The sequence below is a fragment of the Narcine bancroftii genome, chromosome 11, assembly GCF_036971445.1.
Source record: "Narcine bancroftii isolate sNarBan1 chromosome 11, sNarBan1.hap1, whole genome shotgun sequence".
In the NCBI taxonomy this organism is placed as follows: Eukaryota; Metazoa; Chordata; class Chondrichthyes; order Torpediniformes; family Narcinidae; genus Narcine; species Narcine bancroftii.
In genome coordinates, this window is record NC_091479.1 from 52,045,356 (window position 1) to 52,066,953 (window position 21,598).

Sequence of the window (21,598 nt, forward strand, 5' to 3'; positions counted from 1 at the left end):
TGGGGGTCCAAAATGGATAGAGTCTGGAGAAGGACCATGTATGTTCAATCAATGTGGACAAGGGTGTAACCAGCATGGCCATCATTGTGTGTGGCTGTGCGTGGAACCAAAGTGCAAGGGCACCAAATGGCGCTATGTGCTGAGGTTCTACCTGGCTCAGGTATTGCGAAAGAGTGGTCTGGCCCTGGTGCCGCTCAATGACCCAGTCAGCAGGACTTTACCCCATCACCTTCCTGGGAATGGTTTCATAGACAAACACTTTTGACCACAAGTCTGTCAGGCAGTGGTCAGTAGAGAATTGCTGACACAGAGACTCCAGGACTTGATGGGATACTGCGGGGTGGTCCACGGAGCAGAGCATCCAGAGACAGACATCCAGAACTGCTGGAAAACCAGAAACTCAGTGAAAGATGTCCTTCGGTCTGCCTGAAACCCAGATGGGAGTAGCAAACACTAGAAGGCATCTGACAAAAGCAAAGGGAGGAAGGATTTGGGCAATATGAGAGGTACTTGTTTCTACACAGAGTTGTGGGTGTCAGGAATGCCTTGCCAGGGGTGAAGGCCAAAACATTAGGAGCATTTAAGGGGCTCTTAGTCACATTGAGGGGCTGAGACCAAGGAATATATTCTCCAACAGCAGAGGGTGGCAGTAACCACAAGATATCAAAGTGGTGGCATTGAAGCTAAACAGAGGCCACCTAAGGCGACTGTGTGCCCGGCTGCAAGAATTTGGACTTACTATAAACCTTACTTAGTGCCTGTTCAGGCTGGAAACGTTTGACTTCCTGGGCATCAAATCAACAGGCACAGAACTAAGCCCCTGCTTGAAAAGGTAGAGGCTGTTCAGCGCTTCCCCAAACCCCCCATAATGAAGGAGCTGCAAGAATTCACCAGAACAATTAATTTTTATAACCAATTCATACTGGTAGTGGCTCACATCATGCGGAGAAAGGTAAAGACATTACCTGGGACAATGAGGATTTGGAGGTGTTCCAGAGGGCCAAGGACGCACTGACCAACACCACCCTTTTGACACACATCAGGCCAGAGACACCCACCACTCTCACAATAGATGCTTCCAGCACAGCAGTAGGGGGCGCACTGGAGCAATTCATTGAACGGCAAAGGCAACCGCTAGTCTCCTTGAGCAGACACCTATGCTTACCCGAACTCAACTACAGCACCTTTAGCTGAGAGCAATCGGTGCTGTATCTGGCAGACTGAGGCAGGTAATCTGACCTCAGCTTCACAGTGGGGAGAATGTTTCACGGAGATGTACGAAAAACTGTCACAAACACTGTGACACTGGGTTAACAGCAGTGAGAAGGTTTAACACTAATGTACGATAAACTGTGTCAGATAATGTGACACCAGGTTCACAGTCGGGAGAAGGTTTAATGATAATGAGATAGATACTGAGACAATAGGTTCACATCAATGAAAAGGTTTAACAGTGATGTACGATAAACTATGGTAGAAGCAGTGACAAATGGTTCACATTGGGGAGAACGTTTAACGTAATGTACGGTAGATATGGCAGATATTGTGACAATGAGATCACAGTAGTGAGGAGGTTTAACGGAGATGTACGGTGGACTGTGATGGATACTGTGAAACCGGGTACACATTAGTGAGACAGTTTAATAGTGAGGTTCATTGAACTGTGGCAGGTACTGTGACACCGGGTTCACAGTGTGGAGGAGGTGTAAAGGTGACATGTGATACATTGTTGCAGATACAGAGACACAGATTTAACAGTGGGGAGAAATTTTAATGGTGATTTTCGGGAGACTGAGACAGATACTATTTCACTGGGTTCACAGTGGGGAGAAGGTTTAATGCTGATGTACGGTTGACTGAGATAGATACTGTGAAACTGGGTAAACAGTGGGGAGAGGATTTTGCGGTGATATATGGTAGACGGAGGTAGATATTGTGACACCGGGTTCATAGTTGGGAGAAGGTTTAATGCTGATGTACGGTTGACTGAGATAGATACTGTGAAACTGGGTAAACAGTGGGGAGAGGATTTTGCGGTGATATATGGTAGACGGAGGTAGATATTGTGACACCGGGTTCATAGTTGGGAGAAGGTTTATCAGTGAAGTCAGATAAACTGGGGAAGATACTGTGACACCAGGTTCACAGTGGAAAAGAGGTTTAATGGTGATATACGATTCAATGTTGCAGATACAGTGATACCGGTTTCACAGTAGGTAGAAGGTTTAACATTAATGTACAGTAGAATTAGGCAGATTTTGTGACAGTGGGTTCACATTAGGGAGAAGGTTTAACGGTGATTTTCGGTAGATTGAGACTGATACTATGACACAGGGTTCACAGTAGTGAGAAGGTTTAACAGTGATGTCCGGTAAATGTTGGCAGATACCATGAAAATGAGTTCACCGAAATGAGAAGGTTTAATATTGATGTACGATTAACTCTGGCTGATACTGTGACACCAGGTTATCATTTGGGAGAAGGTTTAATGGTGATGTACGGCAGACTAAAGCAGACACAGTTACACCGGGTTCTCAGTGGGGAGAAGGTTTATCAGTGATGTATGTTAAACTGGGGCAGGAACTCTGAAAACAGGTTTCCAGTGGAGATAAGGTTTAACAGTGATGTACAATAAACTACAGCAGATGGTGTGGCATCAGGTCAACAATGGGGAAAAGGTTTCATGGTGATATATGTTATAATGTGGCAAATACTGTGACAATGGATTCAGAGTTGAGAGATAGATCAACAGTGATGTATGGTAGACTGAGACAGATAATTTGACTCCAGGTTCACAGTGGGAAGGAGGTTAAACAGTGATACATGATTCAATGTTGCAGATCCAGTGATACCTGTTTCACAGTAGTGAGAATGTTTAATACTGATGTCCAATAAATGTGTCAGATACTGTGACATCAGTTTGACAGTGGGGAGAAGGTTTAATGTTGTTGTCCAGTGGGCTGAGACAGATACTGAAATGCATGTTCTTCAATGCAAAAAGCAGAGTGACAGGTAGATGAGCTTAGAGCCTGGATTGGCACTTGGAATTATGATGTGGGGGCAATTAGTGAGACCTGGTTACGGGAGGGACAGGCCTGGCAACTCAATATTCCAGAATACAAATGTTTTAGATGTGAAGAACAGGGGGTAAAAAAAAGGGGGAGGAGTTGCTCTGCTTGTGAGGGAGGACATTACTGCCGTGATGAGGCAGGATGGTTTGGAGGGATCGTCCAGTGAGGCTGTTTGGGTAGAATTGAGGGGTGGAGGAGGCATGAGGGCACTAATAGGAGCATATTATAGACCACCAAATGGGTCAAGAAAATTGGAGGAACAAATTTGTAAGGAGATAGCATAATTGTGTAATAAACATAAGGTAGTGATCCAGAATGGAAGACCATCGCCTTCCCAAGATCGTGTTCTATGGTGAGCTCTTCACTGGCCACCGAGACAGAGGTGCACCAAAGAAGAGGTATAAGGACTGCTTAAAGAAATCACTTGGGAGGAGTCATGTGATGGAGTAGTGGCTGGTCAGGGAACTCCAGCCCTCTCCGGAAAAGTTTTAAAAAAACACACAAAACACAAAGGCACAAACATAAAAATTAAAACAAAGTGAAAGCAAAGTTGGGAAGAAAATGGCAGCGAAGAAAGAAAAGTCGAAAGCAACGGGAAGAAGAGAAGAAGAAAAGACTTCAGAAGAAGAAGGTGAAGGCCTTACCTGTCCGAGGAGGCCCGCCGCGGAGAGAGAAGCCCGCACCATCAGGTCGGTGGAAGTCCCGAGCTCGGGACTACAAAAATGCCTCGCGGAGCCAAGTAAAAGTGCGCAACTGCGCATGTAAAAAAACACACTGAAGGGAGGGGGGACCAGCTGAAGAGTCGATCTCCACAGCTGAGGATGACAGCTGCAACACAGCAACAGGAAGAGAACACAGAAAACAACGAGAACAAGAAAGAAGTGGGTAAAAAGAAAACAAGAAAACAACAGATGACCAACCCAGAGGAAGAAGAAGAAGAAGAACACAGAGAAATGGAAGAAGAAGGGAAAGGCAAGACAATGGATATATATATTTTTTAAAGAATATATGGTATCAGTAAAAAAATGGCAATTACAAGAATTTAGTGAAATAAAAATAAGAATTAAAAGTGCAGAAGAAAAAATGAATAGAATAGAGATGGTCATGTCAGATATAGGAAAAAGTGTGGACAAGGTGGAAGAACGAGAAACAGCCGTGGAAATGGAGTAAATTAGAAGAATCTAATAAAAAAGTTAAAGAGACACAAGAGCTGTTAGCTCAGAAGATAGATATAATGGAAAATTATAATAGAAGAAATAATATAAAGATAGTGGGCCTTAAGGAAGATGAAGAAGGCAAGAATATGAAAGAATTTATAAAAGATTGGATCCCCAGGGTCCTAGGAAGACCAGAATTACAGGAAGAAATGGAAATAGAGAGGGCACATAGAACACTAGCCCCTAAACCACAACCACAACAAAAACCAAGATCCATTTTAGTAAAATTCCTAAGATATACAACAAGAGAAAATATATTGGAGAAAGCAATGAAGAAAATAAGAGAAGACAAAAAGCCACTGGAATTCAAAGGTCAAAATTTTTTTTTTCTATCCAGACATAAGTTTTGAACTCCTGAAGTAGAGAAAAGAGTTTAATACAGCAAAAGCGATCCTATGGAAAAAAGGATATAAATTTATGCTAAAGTACCCAGCGGTTCTTAAAATAGTTATTCCAGGGCAGCAAAACAGAGTATTCTTGGATCCGGAGGAAGCACAAAAATTTGCAGAACAACTACAAGACAGAGAGATGAAGACATGTAGAAAGAAAGGGAAGAGAGGAAGTAAGGAGGGAATTAAGAGAGTGACCTTTGTTATATATGAAAATTAAAATCTTTTCGGGGGGGCTGGGTGGGGAGGAGTTAAGGTCACTGCAAAATCAGTTGATGCTTGCGAGTAAATTCGCAAATCCAAATGGAGAGGGGAGATGTGGTTGCCCGACAAGGGATAAAGGGCAACTCAGGAAGGAGAGGAGATAGTGGGGTTAAAGAAATTTTAGATAGGAGAATAAGGGAAATGTTTGATGTTTTAGAAATGTTGTCTTATAAAGTGTTCAAAACAAGAAAGCAGAAATGGATAAGAAGGAAAGGTGATGATGAGGAAATGGAAAGGAAAGATAAACAAAGTATGAAATGGCTACGTTAAACTATAAGATTTTAAATATTAACGGAATACATAACCAAATCAAAAGGAAGAAACTGCTAAATTTACTGAAAAAAGAAAAAATTGATATAGCATTTGTGCAAGAAACACATTTAACTGAAATGGAGCACAAGAAAAAGAGAGATTGGGTAGGACATGTAACAGCAGCGTCATATAATTCAAAAGCTAGAGGAGTAGCTATATTAATCAGTAAAAATGTACCAATTAAAATAGAAGAGGAAATAATAGATCCAGCAGGGAGATATGTAATGATAAAATGTCAGATATATTCGGAGTTTTGGAATTTACTCAATGAATATTCACCTAACGAAGAAGATCAAAAATTTATGCAAGATATTTTTTGAAGATAGCAGACACGCAAGGGAACATATTAATAGGAGGGGATTTCAACCTTAATTTAGATTCAAACATGGATAAAACTGGGAAAAAAAAATTACCAGAAAGAACAAAGTAACCAAATTTATAATTAAATCGATGCAAAAATGCAACTTTTGGATATATGGAGGAAACAACACCCAAAGGAAAAGGAATATTCATATTATTCGGGTAGACGTAAAACATACTCAAGAATAGACCTATTCCTGTTATCAGTTCACATGCAAGACAGAGTTAGAAAAACAGAATATAAAGCTAGAATATTATCGGATCATTCACCCTTGATATTGACAATAGAGTTAGAGGACATCCCTCCAAGAATGAATAGATGGAGTTTAAACTCCATGCTACTTAAAAGGCAGGATTTTAGAGAATTCATTGAAAGACCAATTAAAATGTACTTTGAAATAAATACAGAATCAGTGAAAGATAGTTTATACTATGGGACACAAAGAAAGCGTTCATTAGAGGGCAAATAATAAGTTATGTAACCAAGTTGAAGAAGGACTACAATCAGGAAACAGAGCAGTTGGAAAGGGAAATAGTAAATATAGAAAAAGAATTAGCAATGAAGGAAGACACAACTAAAAGAAGAGAATTGGCATATAAAAAAATAAAATATGAAACACTCAAACATATAAGGTGGAGAAGAACATAATGAAGACAAAACAGAAATATTATGAACTAGGAGAAAAAAACGCACAAAATTCTACCATGGCAGCTTAAGACAGAACAAACTAAGAGAATGGTATTGGCATCAAGTAAAAAAAATAAATTAACAGAACCATTTGAAATAGGAGAAATACAAGAGATAATAAAAAAAACTACCGAATAATAAAACACCAGGAGAGGATGGATTCCCAATAGAATTCTACAAAACATTTAAAAATTTATTAATTCCTCCCCTCCTGAAAGTAATCAACCAGATTGATAAAACACAAAGCTTACCAGATTCATGCAAAACAGCAATAATTACAGTAATACCAAAGACAGGGAAAGATCCACTCGCACCAGCGTCATATAGACCAATATCTTTACTTAACACAGATTATAAGATAATAGCTAAGCTATTAGCAAACAGATTAGCCGACTATGTACCAAAAATAGTAAATCTAGACCAAACTGGATTTATTAAAAAAAGACGAACAACAGACAATATTTGTAAATTTATTAACTTAATTCATGCAGTAGAAGGGAATAAAGCTCCAAAAGTAGCAGTTGCTTTAGACGCAAAGAAGGCCTTTGACAGAGTAGAATGGAATTATTTATTCAAAGTACTACAAAAATTCAGTTTACCAGAGAAGTATATTAATTGGATTAAAGCACTATATAAGGGGCCATTGGCGAAAGTGACAGTAAATGGATATATATCAAAGCAATTTAACATAAGCAGATCAATGAGGCAGGGATGCCCATTATCACCCTTATTGTTCGCGTTAGCTATAGAACCACTAGCAGAATTGATAAGAACAGAAAATAAAATAAAAGGGATAAAAATAAAAGATAAGGAATATAAAATCAGTTTATTTGCAGATGACGTTATAGTATACTTAACAGAACCAGAAATATCAATAAAAGAATTACATAAGAAATTGAAGGAATATGGAGAAGTGTCAGGTTACAAGATTAACGCAAATAAAAGTGAAGCAATGCCAATGAATAATGCGGATTTCTCAAAATTTAAGAAAGAATCACCATTCAGATGGCAAATGCAAACAATATGATACCTAGGTATACAAATAAATAAAAACCTCGGCCATCTATATAAACTCAATTATTATCCACTAATGAAAAAATTACAGGACGACTTAGAGCATTGGAAAGACTTACCACTAACACTAATAGGAAGGATAAACTGTATTAAAATGAACATTTTCCCAAGGATACAATACCTATTTCAGGCATTGCCAATACACTGTCCCTGCCTGTCCCTCATCAGACTTGTCAGTCACCAACAAGCCTGCAGCAGACGTGGACATACCCCTCCATAAATCTTCATCCGTGAAGCCAAGCCAAAGAAAGAAAGTGATCATGGGACCTTTTAACTTCCCTCACATTGATTGGGATACCCATACAGTAAGAGGGCTAGATGGGCTTGAGTTTGTCAAATGTGTACAAGATAGATTTCTTTATCAATACGTAGAGGAACTGACTCAGGACGGTTCTCCTGTTAGGCAACGAGATAGGTCAGGTGTCTGAGGTTAATGTTGGAGAACAAATTGGGTCTAGTGATCACAACTCTATTAGTTTTAGGGTAGTTTTAGGGAAGAGCAAAGAAGGGCCTAAAGTTGAGGTTCTGGATAGGAGAAAAGCAAATTTCAAAGGAATAAGAATGGATTTGGGGAGTATTGAGTGGGACATGATTCTTTCAGGAAAGGATGTAAATGAAAAATGGAGAATATTCAAAGAAGAAATTTTGAGAGTACAGAGTAGATGTGTCTCAGTGAGGATCAAAGGAAAGGCTGGAAGTCATAGGGAGCTTTGGTTTTCGAGGAATATTAGAAATTTGGTTAGGAGAAAGAGGAAGGTGTACAAGAGGTATAAACAGCAGGGTGATGAGAAATTGAAAGAGGACGACAAGGAGTGGAGAAAAAATCTTAAGAAAGAAATTAGAAAGGCCAAAAAGAGGCACAAAGAGGCTTTGGCAGGCAGAGTAAGAATAAATTCAAAGGGTTTCTATAGGTACGTTAAAAGTAAAAGATTAGTGAGGGATAGAATTGGACCCCTTGTAGATAGGGAGGGTAGGCTGAGTGAGAATTCAGAGGAGATGAGGGAAATTTTAAATGATTTATTTTCCTCGGTATTCACTAGGGAAAAAAATATTGTACCAGTTGAAATAAAGAAAAATAGTGGGGAGGTCATGAATCATATAAGGATAACCGAGGAGGCAGTGATGGCAGTGTTAAAAAAGATAAAGGTGGACAAATCTCTGGGTCTGGACAAAGTATTCCCAAGGACACTCAGGGAGGCTAGTGTACAGATAGTGGGGCCATTAACAGAGATATTTAGGATGTCACTGGTCATGGGGGTAATGCCAGAGGATTGGAGGGTGGGTGGCTCATGTTGTTCCGCTGTTTAAGAAAGAGTCCAAATGTAAGCCTGGAAATTATAGACCTGTGAGTCTGACGTCTGTGGTGGGTAAGTTAATGGTAAGTGTTCTGAGGGATGGCATTTACAAATATTTGGAAGAACAGGGATTGATAGGTAGTAGTCAGCATGGTTTTGTCAGGGGTAGATCATGCTTAACAAACATTATGGAGTTTTTCTAGGGGCTCACAAAAAAGATTGATTGAGGGAAGACTGTGGATGTTGTCTATTTAGATGAGTAAAGCTTTTGACAAAGTTGCCCACAGGAGGTTAGGTAAAAAGGTAGAGGCATTAGATATAAATAAGGAGGTAGTGAAATGGATTCAGCAATGGTTGGATGGGAGGTGTCAGAGAGTAGTGGTAGAAAATTGTTTGTGAAATTGGAGGCCGGTGACTAGTGGAGTTCCTCAGGGATCGGTCCTGGGTCCACTGTTGTTTGTTATATATATTAATGATCTGGAAGAAGGGGTGGTGAATTGGATAAGTAAGTTTGCAGATGATACAAATATTGGTGGTATTGTGGACAGTGAGGAAGATTACCATAGCTTAAAAAGAGATATAGGAAAGCTAGAGGAGTGAGCTGAGAAATGGCTGATGCCATTTAATACGAATAAGTGTGAAGTGTTGCATTTTGGAAAGGCAAATCTAAATAGGTCATATACATTGAATGGTAGACAATTGAGGAGAGCAGAGCAACAAAGGGATTTAGGAGTTATGGTAAATAGTACCCTCAAAGTTGATACTCGGGTAGATAGAGTGGTGAAGAAGGCATTTGGAATGTTGGCCTTCATAAATTGGAGTATTGAATTCGAGAGTTGGGATGTTATGATGAAATTGTACAAAGCATTGGTGAGGCCAAGTTTGGAATACTGTGTGCAGTTTTGGTCACCAAATTATTGGAAGGATTTAAACAAAATAGAGAGAGTGCAGAGAAGGATCACGAGAATGTTGACAGGATGTCAGGGTTTGAGTTCCAGAGAAAGGTTGAGCAGCCTGGGGCTTTTTTCTCTGGAGCGTAGAAGATTGAGGGGGGATTTGATGGAGGTGTTCAAGATTTTAAAAGGGACAGAGTCAACGTGGTTAGGCTTTTTCAATTAAGAGTGGGGGTTTTCGAACCAGAGGCCATAGTTTGAGTTGAATGGGGAAAATTTTATGGGGAATATGAGGGGGAAACTTCTTCACGCAAAGGGTGGTTGGGATGTGGAATAAGCTTTCGGCGGAGGTGGGTGAAGCAGGGACGTTATTTACATTTAAGGAAAGACTGGATAATGACATGGAGGAGAGAGGATTGGAGGGGTATGGACCAGATGCTGCTCCATGGAACTTGGAGGGTGGGGATTTGTTCCAGCATGAACTAATGGGGCCAAACTGGCCTGTTCTGTGCTGTATATGGTTATATGGTTATATAGCAATGAGAGGTTTAACAGTGTTGTATGATAAAATGTGTCAGAAAATGTTTCACTAGGTTCACAGTGGGGATAAGCTTTAATGGTGATGTACAGTGCATGGAGACAGTTGTTATAACACCCGGTTCACAGTGGGGAGGTTTATCAGTGATGTAAAACGAACTTTGGCAAAAATTGTGACACAGGTTCCCAGAGGTGAGAAGGTTTAATGGTGATACACGGGAGACTGAGGCGGATACTGTGACACTGGGTTCACAGTAGGGAGAAGGTCTAAAAGTGACGTACATTAAACTGGGTCAGATAAAGTGACACCGCGTTCACAGTAGTGAGATGGATTAACAGTGATGTATGGTAAACTTTGACAGATACCATGAAAATTAGTTCACAGAAGAGAGAAGGTTCAAAACAGATGTGCGATAAACGGTGCTATACGGAAGAATGAGGAAGATACTGTGTGACCGGTTTCACAGCAGTAGTTAGTAGGATTAACAGTGATGTACAATAAATTACAGCAGATGCTGTGGCATCAGGTCATCAGTGGGGAAAAGGTTTAACAGTGATGTACAATATAATGTGGTAAATACTGTGACACTGGATTAACAGTTGAGAGATAGATCAACAGTGATGTACGGTAGACTGTGGAAGATACTGTAACACCAGGTTCACAGCAATGAGAAAGTTTATCAGTGATGGACAATAAACTGTGGTGGATAATGTGACACCAGGTTCACAGTGAGGAGAATGTTTAATGGTGATGTACAGAAGATTGAGGCATGTAATCAGATACCGAGATCACAGTAGTGAGATGGTTTAACGGTGAGGTACAGCAGACTGAGGCAGATACTGTGACACCTGGTTTCCAGCAGTCGTGAGAAGGTTTAACATTGATGAACAATATAGCAGATGCTGTGGCACTAGATTAACAGTGGAGACAAGTTTTAATGGTGATATACTGTAGACTGATGCAGATACGGTGACACTGGGTTTGTAGTGGGCAGAAGTTTTGTCAGTGATGTTCGATAGAGTAAGGCAGATTCTTTGATGCCAGGTTAGCAGTTTTGAGAATGTTTAACAGTGTACGATAAATTGTGTCAGATACTGTGAAACCAGGTTCACAATGGGAAAATGGTTAATTGAGATATACAGGAGATATACGGTAGACTGAGGCAGATACTGTGACACGGTGTTCACAGTGAGGAGAAGGTTTAACGGTGATGTATGGTAAATTGAGGTAGATACCATGACTCCAGGTACACAGTAGGGATAAGTTTTAAAAGTGATGTACGGTAAACTGAGGCAGATACTATGATATCATGTTCACAGTGGGGAGAAGGTTTAACTGTGATGTACGATAAACGCTGGCAGAAACTTTGACAAATGGTTCACATTGGGGATAAGGTTTAACGGTGATGTATGGTAAATTGAGATAAATACTGTGACACCAGGTGCACAATGGGGAATAAGGTTTAACAATGATGTACGGTAGACTGAGACAGATACTGTGACACTGTGTTCACAGTGGGGAGAAGATTTAATGATGATATACGGTGAATTGAGGTAGATACCATGACTCTAAGTGCACAGTGAGGAGAAGGTTTAATGTGATGTACAATAAACTGTGGTAGGTACAGTAAAACCAGCCTCACAGGTTTACTGGTGATGTACGAGAAACTGAGGCAGATGCTGTGACATGGACCGGGTTGACGGTGGGGAGAACGTTTAACAGTTCTGTATGATAAACTGTGGCAGAGAAAGTGACACTGGTTTCACTGTTGGGAGAATGTTTAATGGTGATGTGCGATAGACATATGCAGATACTCTGACATCAGCTTCACAGGGGGGAGTATGTTTATCGGTGATGTACGGTGGACTGAGATAGATACTGAGACAATGGGTTCATGGGAGTGAAAACGTTCAACATTAATGTACAATAAACTGTGTCAGATACTGTGACACCAGGTTAACAGTGAGGAGAATGTTTAACGAGATGTACAATAAACTGTGGCATATAATGTGACACCGAGTTCACAGTGTGGAGAACGTTTAATGCTGATGTACAGTAGACTGGGACAGAAACTGTGACACCGGGTTCAGAGCAGTGAGAAGGTTTAACAGTGATGTATAAAAAAACTCTGGCATATACAGGATCACAGTGGAGAGTATGTTTAATGGTGATATATGGGAGACTGAGGCAGATACTGTTACATTAGGTTCACATTGGGGAGAAAGTCTATGGGTGATGTAAGGTCTATTGAGGCGGATATTGTGACTCCAGGTTCACAGTGGGGAGAAGGTTTAAGTGTCCTGTACGGGAGACTGAGGCAGATACTGTGACACTGCGTTCAAAGTGGGGAGAATGTTTAACATTGATGGAGGATAAATTGTGGCAGATCGGGTGACACCAGTTTCTCAGTTGAGAGAAGGTTTAATGGTGATGTTCGGTAGACAGAGGCATATACTGTGACACTATGTTCACAGTGGGGAGTTGTGTCAGTGATGTACGATAAACTGTGGTAGATACTGTGGACAACGGGTTCACAGTGGGTTGAAGTTTTAACGGTGATGTATGGAGGTGTGACAAGGATAATGTGACACCGTTTTACATTAGTGAGAAGGTTTAACAGTCAGGTTCAATGAACTGTGGCAGGTACTGTAACACCCGGTTTACAGTACTGAGAAGGTTTAAAAGTGATGTACGATAAACTGTGGCAGATATTGTGAAACCAGGTTCACAGTGGGAAGAATGTTTAAAAGTGATGCATATAACACTATTGCAGATACATTTACACCAGGTTCACAGTAGGGAGGAGATTTAAGGGTGATGTATGGGAGACTGAGGTAGATGCTGTGACACCAGGTTTACAGTGGGGAGAATGTTAAACGGTGATGGACGGTAGACTGAGGCAAATACTATTACACCAGGTTCACAGGGGGGAGAAAGTTTAACGCTGATGTCCGATAGACAGAGACAGAAACTATGAGACAGGATTCAGATTCGTGAGAAGGTTTAACAGTCAGGTTCAATGAACTGTGGCAGGTACTGTGACCCCAGGTTTACAGTACTGAGAAGGTTTAAAAGTGATGTACGATAAACTGTGGCACCAGGTTCACAGTGGGGAGAATGTTTAACGTGATGTACAATAAACTGTGGCAGATACTTTGACACCAGGTTCACAGTGGGGAGAATGTTTAACGAGATGTACATTAAACTGTGGCAGATTCTGTGATAACAAGTTCACAGTGCGAAGAACGTTTAATGGTGATGTACAGTAGACTGGGACAGATACTGCTGACACCGGATTCACTGTCGTGAGAATGTTTAACAGTGATATACAATAAATTCTGGCCTATACTGTGACATCAGGTTCATATTGGGGAGAAGGTTTAACGGTGATATACGGTAGAGGGAGGCAGATACTGTGAGACCAGACTCATTGTATTGTTCATTTATCTTAATTACAACATCTAATTTATATGCTCCATTTTTTTGTGGCAACTTCCAAACATTCCATAAATTTCTATTCTAGTCAGATTGTGTTCATTTAAATAGGTCACCACTAAAAGCCCAAATCGTTTGGTCTCTTAAGTACGCTGCACAAAATTAAATTCTTTACCTGGGTTTGGTTCAATGTCACTTCAGTCTCCTTCATTATTTTTTCAGTCCCTCGTTTTGTGCTTTCTGCTTTGCCCAGCCGATTCGCCAAATGGGCATCCAACCTCTGTCTTCCCAGCTTGACCCAACGTCTCCTCTATAAACTTAAACAAACCAAAGAGACATAAGTTAAAATGTTCACATTGGCATTTTCAAACACAAAAATGACGCTGTGACTTGCAGTTTCACGTCATAATCCCACTTGCTAAACTTGCAAGCAACTGCATCGCATCCTACAGCTGGAAAATTGCAAGAGAACTGCTTGGTTAAAGCAAAGATTCCACCCAGTCACCCCATTAAAGGCCTCCAAGTTAACAACAGATAGCAACCTGAAAGTTAAATACAAAGACCTGTATCAGGAAGATTAATGGGCTTTTTTAAAAAAAAAAATCATTTCCACTATTGAAAGAAAACTCCTCAGGGAACACCAGGCTCTTGTTGAACAATTCCTGTTGTATTCCTCAAAATGGTTTGAATCTTGATTTCAAGCAGAGTCATTTGGTGAGATTGTTGGTCTAGAACAAACCCTGCCCACACACTCCCTTAAATACCTGCAAAGTCCTGGTTCAGCTCTGCTCCATGCTAAAGCTATCAGAGCTTTTCTGAAGAGATAGCGGACTTCAGATGCTGGTACGTTGTGTCACAAAAACACTAATGCTTCCCTGAACAACACACCTCTCTCTGAAAACCAACAAAAACCTTCCCGAGTGGTATTATTCACCTTTTGAGCACCAAAATCTGGTGAACTTGATATATGTTAAATTCTGTGCACAGTATAAGAATGGCCTGCAAACAGTGGACTTGGAGGAATGAGAAGTGAGATTGGACTGTGAACCAAAGAACTTTTTTGAACTTACACACACATTACACACACGTGCACTTAGAATTAGAAGGGGGGTAAGTTAGGTAAAGTAAGTTAAAGCAGTAAAATAGTGATAAGTTAAAGTGTTATCTGTTTTTATGTTTAAAGATAATTAAAATCAGCTTTTGTTTAAGTAAGCATTTGTCTTGGTGAATATCTATTGCTGCTGGGTTTTGGGATCCTCTGGTCTCGTAACACAGCACCAAGCTTCAGAACAACCCACATTCTTTAGGTTATGATAATAGTCCATTAATGGGCTAGAATTATAGGCCAGAATTTATTGTTTCTTTTTGGCTTGGCTTTGCGGACGAAGATTTATGGAGGGGGTAAAAAGTCCACGTCAGCTGCAGGCTCGTTTGTGGCTGACAAGTCCGATGCGGGACAGGCAGACACGATTGCAGCGGCTGCAGGGGAAAATTAGTTGGTTGGGGTTGGGTGTTGGGTTTTTCCTCCTTTGCCTTTTGTCAGTGAGGTGGGCTCTGCGGTCTTCTTCAAAGGAGGTTGCTGCCCGCCAAACTGTGAGGCGCCAAGATGCACGGTTTGAGGCGTTATCAGCTCACTGGCGGTGGTCAATGTGGCAGGCACCAAGAGATTTCTTTAGGCAGTCCTTGTACCTTTTCTTTGGTGCACCTCTGTCACGGTGGTCAGTGGAGAGCTCGTCATATAACACGATCTTGGGAAGGCGACGGTCCTCCATTCTGGAGACGTGACCCATCCAGCGCAGCTGGATCTTCAGCAGCGTGGACTCGATGCTGTCGACCTCTGCCATCTCGAGTACTTCGACGTTAGGGATGTAAGCGCTCCAATGGATGTTGAGGATGGAGCGGAGACAACGCTGGTGGAAGCGTTCTAGGAGCCGTAGGTGGTGCCGGTAGAGGACCCATGATTCGGAGCCGAACAGGAGTGTGGGTATGACAACGGCTCTGTATACGCTTATCTTTGTGAGGTTTTTCAGTTGGTTGTTTTTCCAGACTCTTTTGTGTAGTCTTCCAAAGGCGCTATTTGCCTTGGCGAGTCTGTTGTCTATCTCATTGTCGACCCTTGCATCTGATGAAATGGTGCAGCCGAGATAGGTAAACTGGTTGACCGTTTTGAGTTTTGTGTGCCCGATGGAGATGTGGGGGGGCTGGTAGACATGGTGGGGAGCTGGCTGATGGAGGACCTCAGTTTTCTTCAGGCTGACTTCCAGGCCAAACATTTTGGCAGTTTCCGCAAAGCAGGACGTCAAGCGCTGAAGAGCTGGCTCTGAATGGGCAACTAAAGCGGCATCGTCTGCAAAGAGTAGTTCACGGACAAGTTTCTCTTGTGTCTTGGTGTGAGCTTGCAGGCGCCTTAGATTGAAGAGACTGCCATCCGTGCGGTACCGGATGTAAACATTCAATCAGAATTAGAGTTTTGGGTGCTGTATTTGAGAAAAGATGTGCTGGTGTTGGAGAAGGTCAGAGATGATTTACTGGAATGATATCAGGAATGAAAGGGTTAGTGTACGTGGAACAATTGTCGACTCTTCGACTGTACTAGTTGGAGTACAGAAGGATAAGGGGGACCTCAGAGGCATTTCAAATGCTGGAAGGCCTGGACAGAGTACATATGGCAAAGATGTTTCCGATGGTCGGGGATTCTAGGACAGGAGAGCATAATTTCAGGATAAAAGGGTGTCAATTTAAAACAGATGTGGCAAAATTGATTTTGTCAGTGGGTCATGAATCTGTGGAACTGAGGTCATTGGGTGCATTTAAGGCAGAGATTGACAGGTAGTTGATTAGTCAAGGAATCAAGGGTAATGGGGAGAGAGCTGGGGAGTGGGGGTGAGTGGAAGAATGGTCGAGCAGACTCAATATGCCTACTTTTCCCCTATATCTTGTAATCTATATCCTGCGAAAGACCTAGACAACCCTCCTCTTGTATTCCATTTTCAGAAAACAGTCTGCATCATGAGTTTATGTCACGTGAACCCATTTCTGATTGAATCCCATGTTACATGTGACCCAAAACAAATTCTGCATTCAGAGGATTGCAGCTTCCTCATTTTAAACATTGTTATCGAGCAGCTCAAATGAGATTTCTTGCTTCTTTTTGTGAAGGGGAAAAATTGCCTTTAAAATGTATAAAATAGGAGAGAGAAAAGCAGAAGAATTTATATACAAGTGGGAATTTAAATTAATGGTTGGTAATAAAGATACACAATTGTTTAAACATTTGATTAATATATGGAATAAAATAAATGATAGAATTGGTATAAGTGGATGTACATCATCCAGAGTGTATTTGATTTAAAATCTTCGTCTCTTTTTCAAAGGATCATCAATTTCTGGATAGTGGGTTTCGTGAGGGGATTATAAATGTTGAAGATTGTTATGAAAGGAGTCAATTAATGTTATTTGAGCAACTGGGAAATAAATATTGTATAACTCATTGCAATATTTTTTGGTATTTCCAACTAAGAGCATATTTGAAGGATAAGTTAGGACCAACCATGTTGTACTGAAATAGAAATTCCTTATAAAGAGGAATTGTTAAAAAGTTTACTTCCATGATGTCCTCTTGATTACAAGTAGGAACTTTTAAATGCGGAGTTCATAAGTCTAGACAAACGTGGGAAATGGATCTGAATATTGTAATTGATTGGCAAATATGGGCAGATCCATATAAGTTTCTCAACGTATGATACAAATTAGTTCAGCATAATTGTTTTTACATTAGTAATGTAGCAGATGTCAGCAAGGATTTTATCTGAAAGCTGCATCTGGAGTCAGGTGACTCAGGCAGTTGGATTTGAAAAGTTCGACAGGAAGCTGATTTGGCAACAGAGATCACGTGATCCAGGGGAGTTGTATTAATTCACTTCAACTCAGCAGACTTGAACTATTGACCAGAGTTCCACACTGCAGCAGTGAGGAACGAATTCACAACTCGTTTTTCTTCTTCAGTTACTTCTTACACCAGAGAAATTGAACAGAATAAAATCAGAATTATCAGATCGATGTTTGAGGTGTGGTGAACATGTAGCAACTTTCTTGCACTCAACATAGCTTTGTCCTAATGCAAGGTCTTTTTGGGGAGAATTACAAATTTTTTGGAACAAGTTACAGTTGTTTATCCACAAAATCCAACTTTATTTTTATTAGTAAATATTGAGGGAATAAGGCCCAAATTAAAACTATTAATATATCAATTGAAATTTGTTAAATTAGCATTAGCAGAGATGTGGAATTGTATTGCACGTACTCAGAAATCAGATAAAATTTTAGGGTTGCCAAGATGACATGCAAAATTTCAAAATTGTCTTTCTTTATAAAAAATTACATATAGCTTGAGAAATATATACTCTATGCTTTTGCAAATTTGGCGCATGAATATTCAAATATTAGGCTTCAATTTGTAATAATGTCCTTTCCATGCCTCCACACATCTGAGATTCTCCTCTAAGATGTAAAATTTTAATTAGGTGTGTTAGATTTCCTCACCACCGCGAACTCTGGGGAAGTAAAGGACTAGCACAGGGCACAAGAAAACATGAAGACCACACCCCATCAACATCTGAGAAGCACAGGATTCAATACACGGATCAGTGACCATGGAAGCAGACCAGTGAGGGGTTCTGCAGCTGAAGGACCAACATAGGTGACAGGCTGTTGGTAACTTGAGGAAAAGAATCTACGCAGGCTGTGGGCTTCTGGACAAAGAAATCAAGGAACTTACACTACACCGTGCATTGCTAAATACTGGTTGGAAATTGGCTAAAAGGGTGTCAGGTATCAGACCTGGGATAAGAGTGTAATAATGCCCTTTCCATCCCTCCATACATGTGAGATTCTCCTCTACATTGAAAATTTGTTATTTAGATTTGTTAGATTTCTTCGCCACCGCGAACGCTGGGAAATCGGAGGACTAGTGCGGGGCACCAGAAAACAGAAAGACCACACCCCACCAACATCTGAGGAGCAGAGAATTCAATCCACAGGTCAGTGACCAAGGAAGCAGACCGATGAGGGGTTCTGCAGCTGAAGGACCCACATAGGTGGCAGGCTGTTGGTGTCTTGAGGAGAGGAACCCACGCAGGCTGTGGGCCTCTGTACAAAGCAGTCAAGGAACTAACACCAGGTCGTGGACTTCTAGAGACTGGTTCAAAACTGGCTAAAAGGGTGTCAGGTATCAGACTTGGGATACAAGTGGGTGCTAAATGGTTCCTAATCATGCCAGAGTTTAAAAACTGGAGCTCACATTGCCAATGACTTGGATTGGTCTGTGAGCATTGAAAGAGAATCCACAGACCCTCAGTGACTTGGCCCAGGGTTTGGGGTGGTGGTGGGGGGGGCCGGGGAGCACGACTCTGTTTTGCTTCCTTCTCTGAGTGCAAGAGGCATTTCAGGCAACTTCTGCCAATGGCTAATCTGTCTGTCTTACAGCAGAAAAAAAGCAATTTTGTGTGATATGACACTTTTTAATTACATGACAGTAAATTGTCTCCTGAAATAGAGAGGTTCAAGTTTCAAACTATTACAAACTCCACTCACCAGAGCTACCTGGATTATATCTCTTCCCACTTTTGTTTTTGCAAGGACACCATTGATTTTATCACAACTCTTCTACTGCATCTGTCCTGTGACAGATTATATATTTTATATTGTATATAGATATGTTTTTGATGGATAGATTGTAGGAGTCGTGTAGGTCACAAACAAACACTAACAATTCGCAAAACATCTCTTACTTAAAATGCAAGAGCTTTGTTGAGAGTGAGTCATGCAGGCGCCGAGAGCCTTTGCAAAAACAAAACAAGGAGACTGTGTGTTTTGCTAAATAATTTAAAAAGCAGGTGTAAATGGATTATTGTTTTTAAAGCAACAAATACATGGACTCAGAAGTTTTCTGTTCTAAGAAGGTCATGTGCTTTTGCAAGCAGAGAGGAGACACCAAATAGGTTTTTTTCTAAAAGAGAGAGAGAGTGAGATGGCAAGCTGGCATGTTGTTGAAACCCCATTTTGAAGAAGGATTGTGAGTTCTCAGTTCAGCCTGTTGAAAAACCTTGTTGTCCATACAAGAGGAAATGGCTGGCTAGAAATGGCGTTTCACTTGAAATAAGGGAAACAAAAGGAACTCAATGGTGACCTGCAGAAGAGGTTATCATTTGGAAAACCCTGATGGGGAAAGTTTCTTTGGCAAGACACCAAAGTGGCTGATCAGAGGGAATCAGTTTTGTGTGTGCAATGAGCAAGAAATCCATCTCTGAAACCAACAAGAGCCTTCCTGGAGGGTAACCATTTACTTTTAAGCACCAAATCTTGGTGAAAAGTCATAAATGTTGAATTCTGTACACAGTATAAGAATTGATAGATACCGGTGAACTTGTAGGAGTGTCAAAGAACTTTATACACTTTAAATACACCTGCGTTTAGAATTAGGAGTTACATTAATAGTGATAAGTTAAAGGTTGATTATTTTTTGTTTAAAGAAAATTAAAAATTACGTTTGCTTAAGTATGCATTTGTCTTGGTGATTTTCTATTGCTGCTAGGTTTTGGGGTCCTCTGGGCCTGTAACAGTCCCAAGATGAGGTCTTCTACTCCAGGACACCCAAAATGTCTTATTTCTTCAATAAATGTAGATTCCCCCATACTGTCATTGAAAAAGCCTGCACCCATATCTCCAATTCTCTTTCTGCCCTTACCCCATCTCCTCTCCGGCACAACAAGGACAGAATCCCACAGGTTTCTCACTTACCACCCATCAGCTGCCACATCTGACACGTTATCCTTGGAAACTTCCAACTTCAGCACCATCATCTAACCTGCAACATCTAACCCGCTCCACTCATATCCTCTTTTCACAGGGGCACATCTTTCTGTGACTCCCATGACGGCACTACCCTCTCCACCCACCACCACCTGATGCACTCCCCATTGGAACTGCAGAAATTGCCAAACTTGTCCCTACATCTCCTCTCACCTCCATCCAAGTCCACAATCAGACCTTCCATTTGAGGCAGAGTTTCACATGAACCCCATCCATCCTAATCTCCTACATTTGGATGACTCAGTTGACCTCAATATCAGCAAGACTAAATACAGACTGGGTGGCCATTGTGCTAAACACTTGGGCTCTGTGGATCTAAAGTTGAGCTTCCTGTGACCCACTATGTTAATTCTCGAACCCTTCCTGCAACATGTCCGTTAGCCCCATCCTTCGCCAGGGTGAGGGCAAACAAACTTATAGAAAACACATTATATTCCTCCTGGGCAGCCTTAAACTCTATAGCATGAACACGAATGTTTCCAATTTTAAGCAGCCACTCACCTCTGTCTGATTTCACTGTTTCCACCTCTTGATCTACTACCCATTTGAATATATTTACTCCTTTAAGGTAGAAGAGTTGAAAGTGGTGTTTTCCCCATATAGTTTACCTTTGAACAACTGGCAAAATTAAGTGGCAGTTGTTGCAGAATGAATGGGGTTATTGTTCAAAATCTGCCTGTGGTCGAAAGTATTCTTGGACTGAATAGACATCTGGGCCAAATGGCTATTTAAGGACCATCTGTACATGATTGTACATCCTAAAGTACAATGACTACTTCTATCCACTAAAGATTGTGAAAGAGCAAGAATAGACAATACAATCACGTAAAATTCTTATCCATACCGCACACATATTAAATCACAAAACAATCACTCCTCCATATCGGTCAGGAAGGGTCTACACTTCCCAAGGAGGCTGAGGAGGTCAAGGCCAATGCCTCTCATCCTGAGATTTTACAGGAGCGCAGTTGAGTCTGGCTGCATCATTGGATGGTCTAGTTGCTGTAAAGCATCAGACAGCAATGATGCAGAGTTGTGAGGATCACTGGGGTCTCTCTTTCTTCTGTAGATGACATTTACTGGGAGTGTTGTTCAAATAGGGCACCAGGAACTGTAAAAAGACCATTTTGATCTTGTGAACAGCATCTTTAACCACGTCCATCATCAAAATCAGGACTTACAGGCTGGAGAA

The 21,598-nt window shown here is 41.0% G+C and overlaps 1 protein-coding gene across 2 annotated transcripts in view; it reads right to left on the bottom strand.

Moving 5' to 3' along the window:
* Positions 1-21,598, bottom strand: part of LOC138745768 (endophilin-B1-like) — a 57,517-nt gene that overhangs the window by 22,634 nt on the left and 13,285 nt on the right. For both annotated transcript variants that reach the window (XR_011346496.1, XM_069903070.1), the window contains exon 4: positions 13,712-13,853. Coding sequence is in view for 1 of the 2 variants with exons in the window: in XM_069903070.1 (XP_069759171.1) it covers positions 13,712-13,747 (36 nt within the window). In the remaining variant the exon portion in view is untranslated. The remainder of the gene's footprint in view (positions 1-13,711; positions 13,854-21,598) is intronic.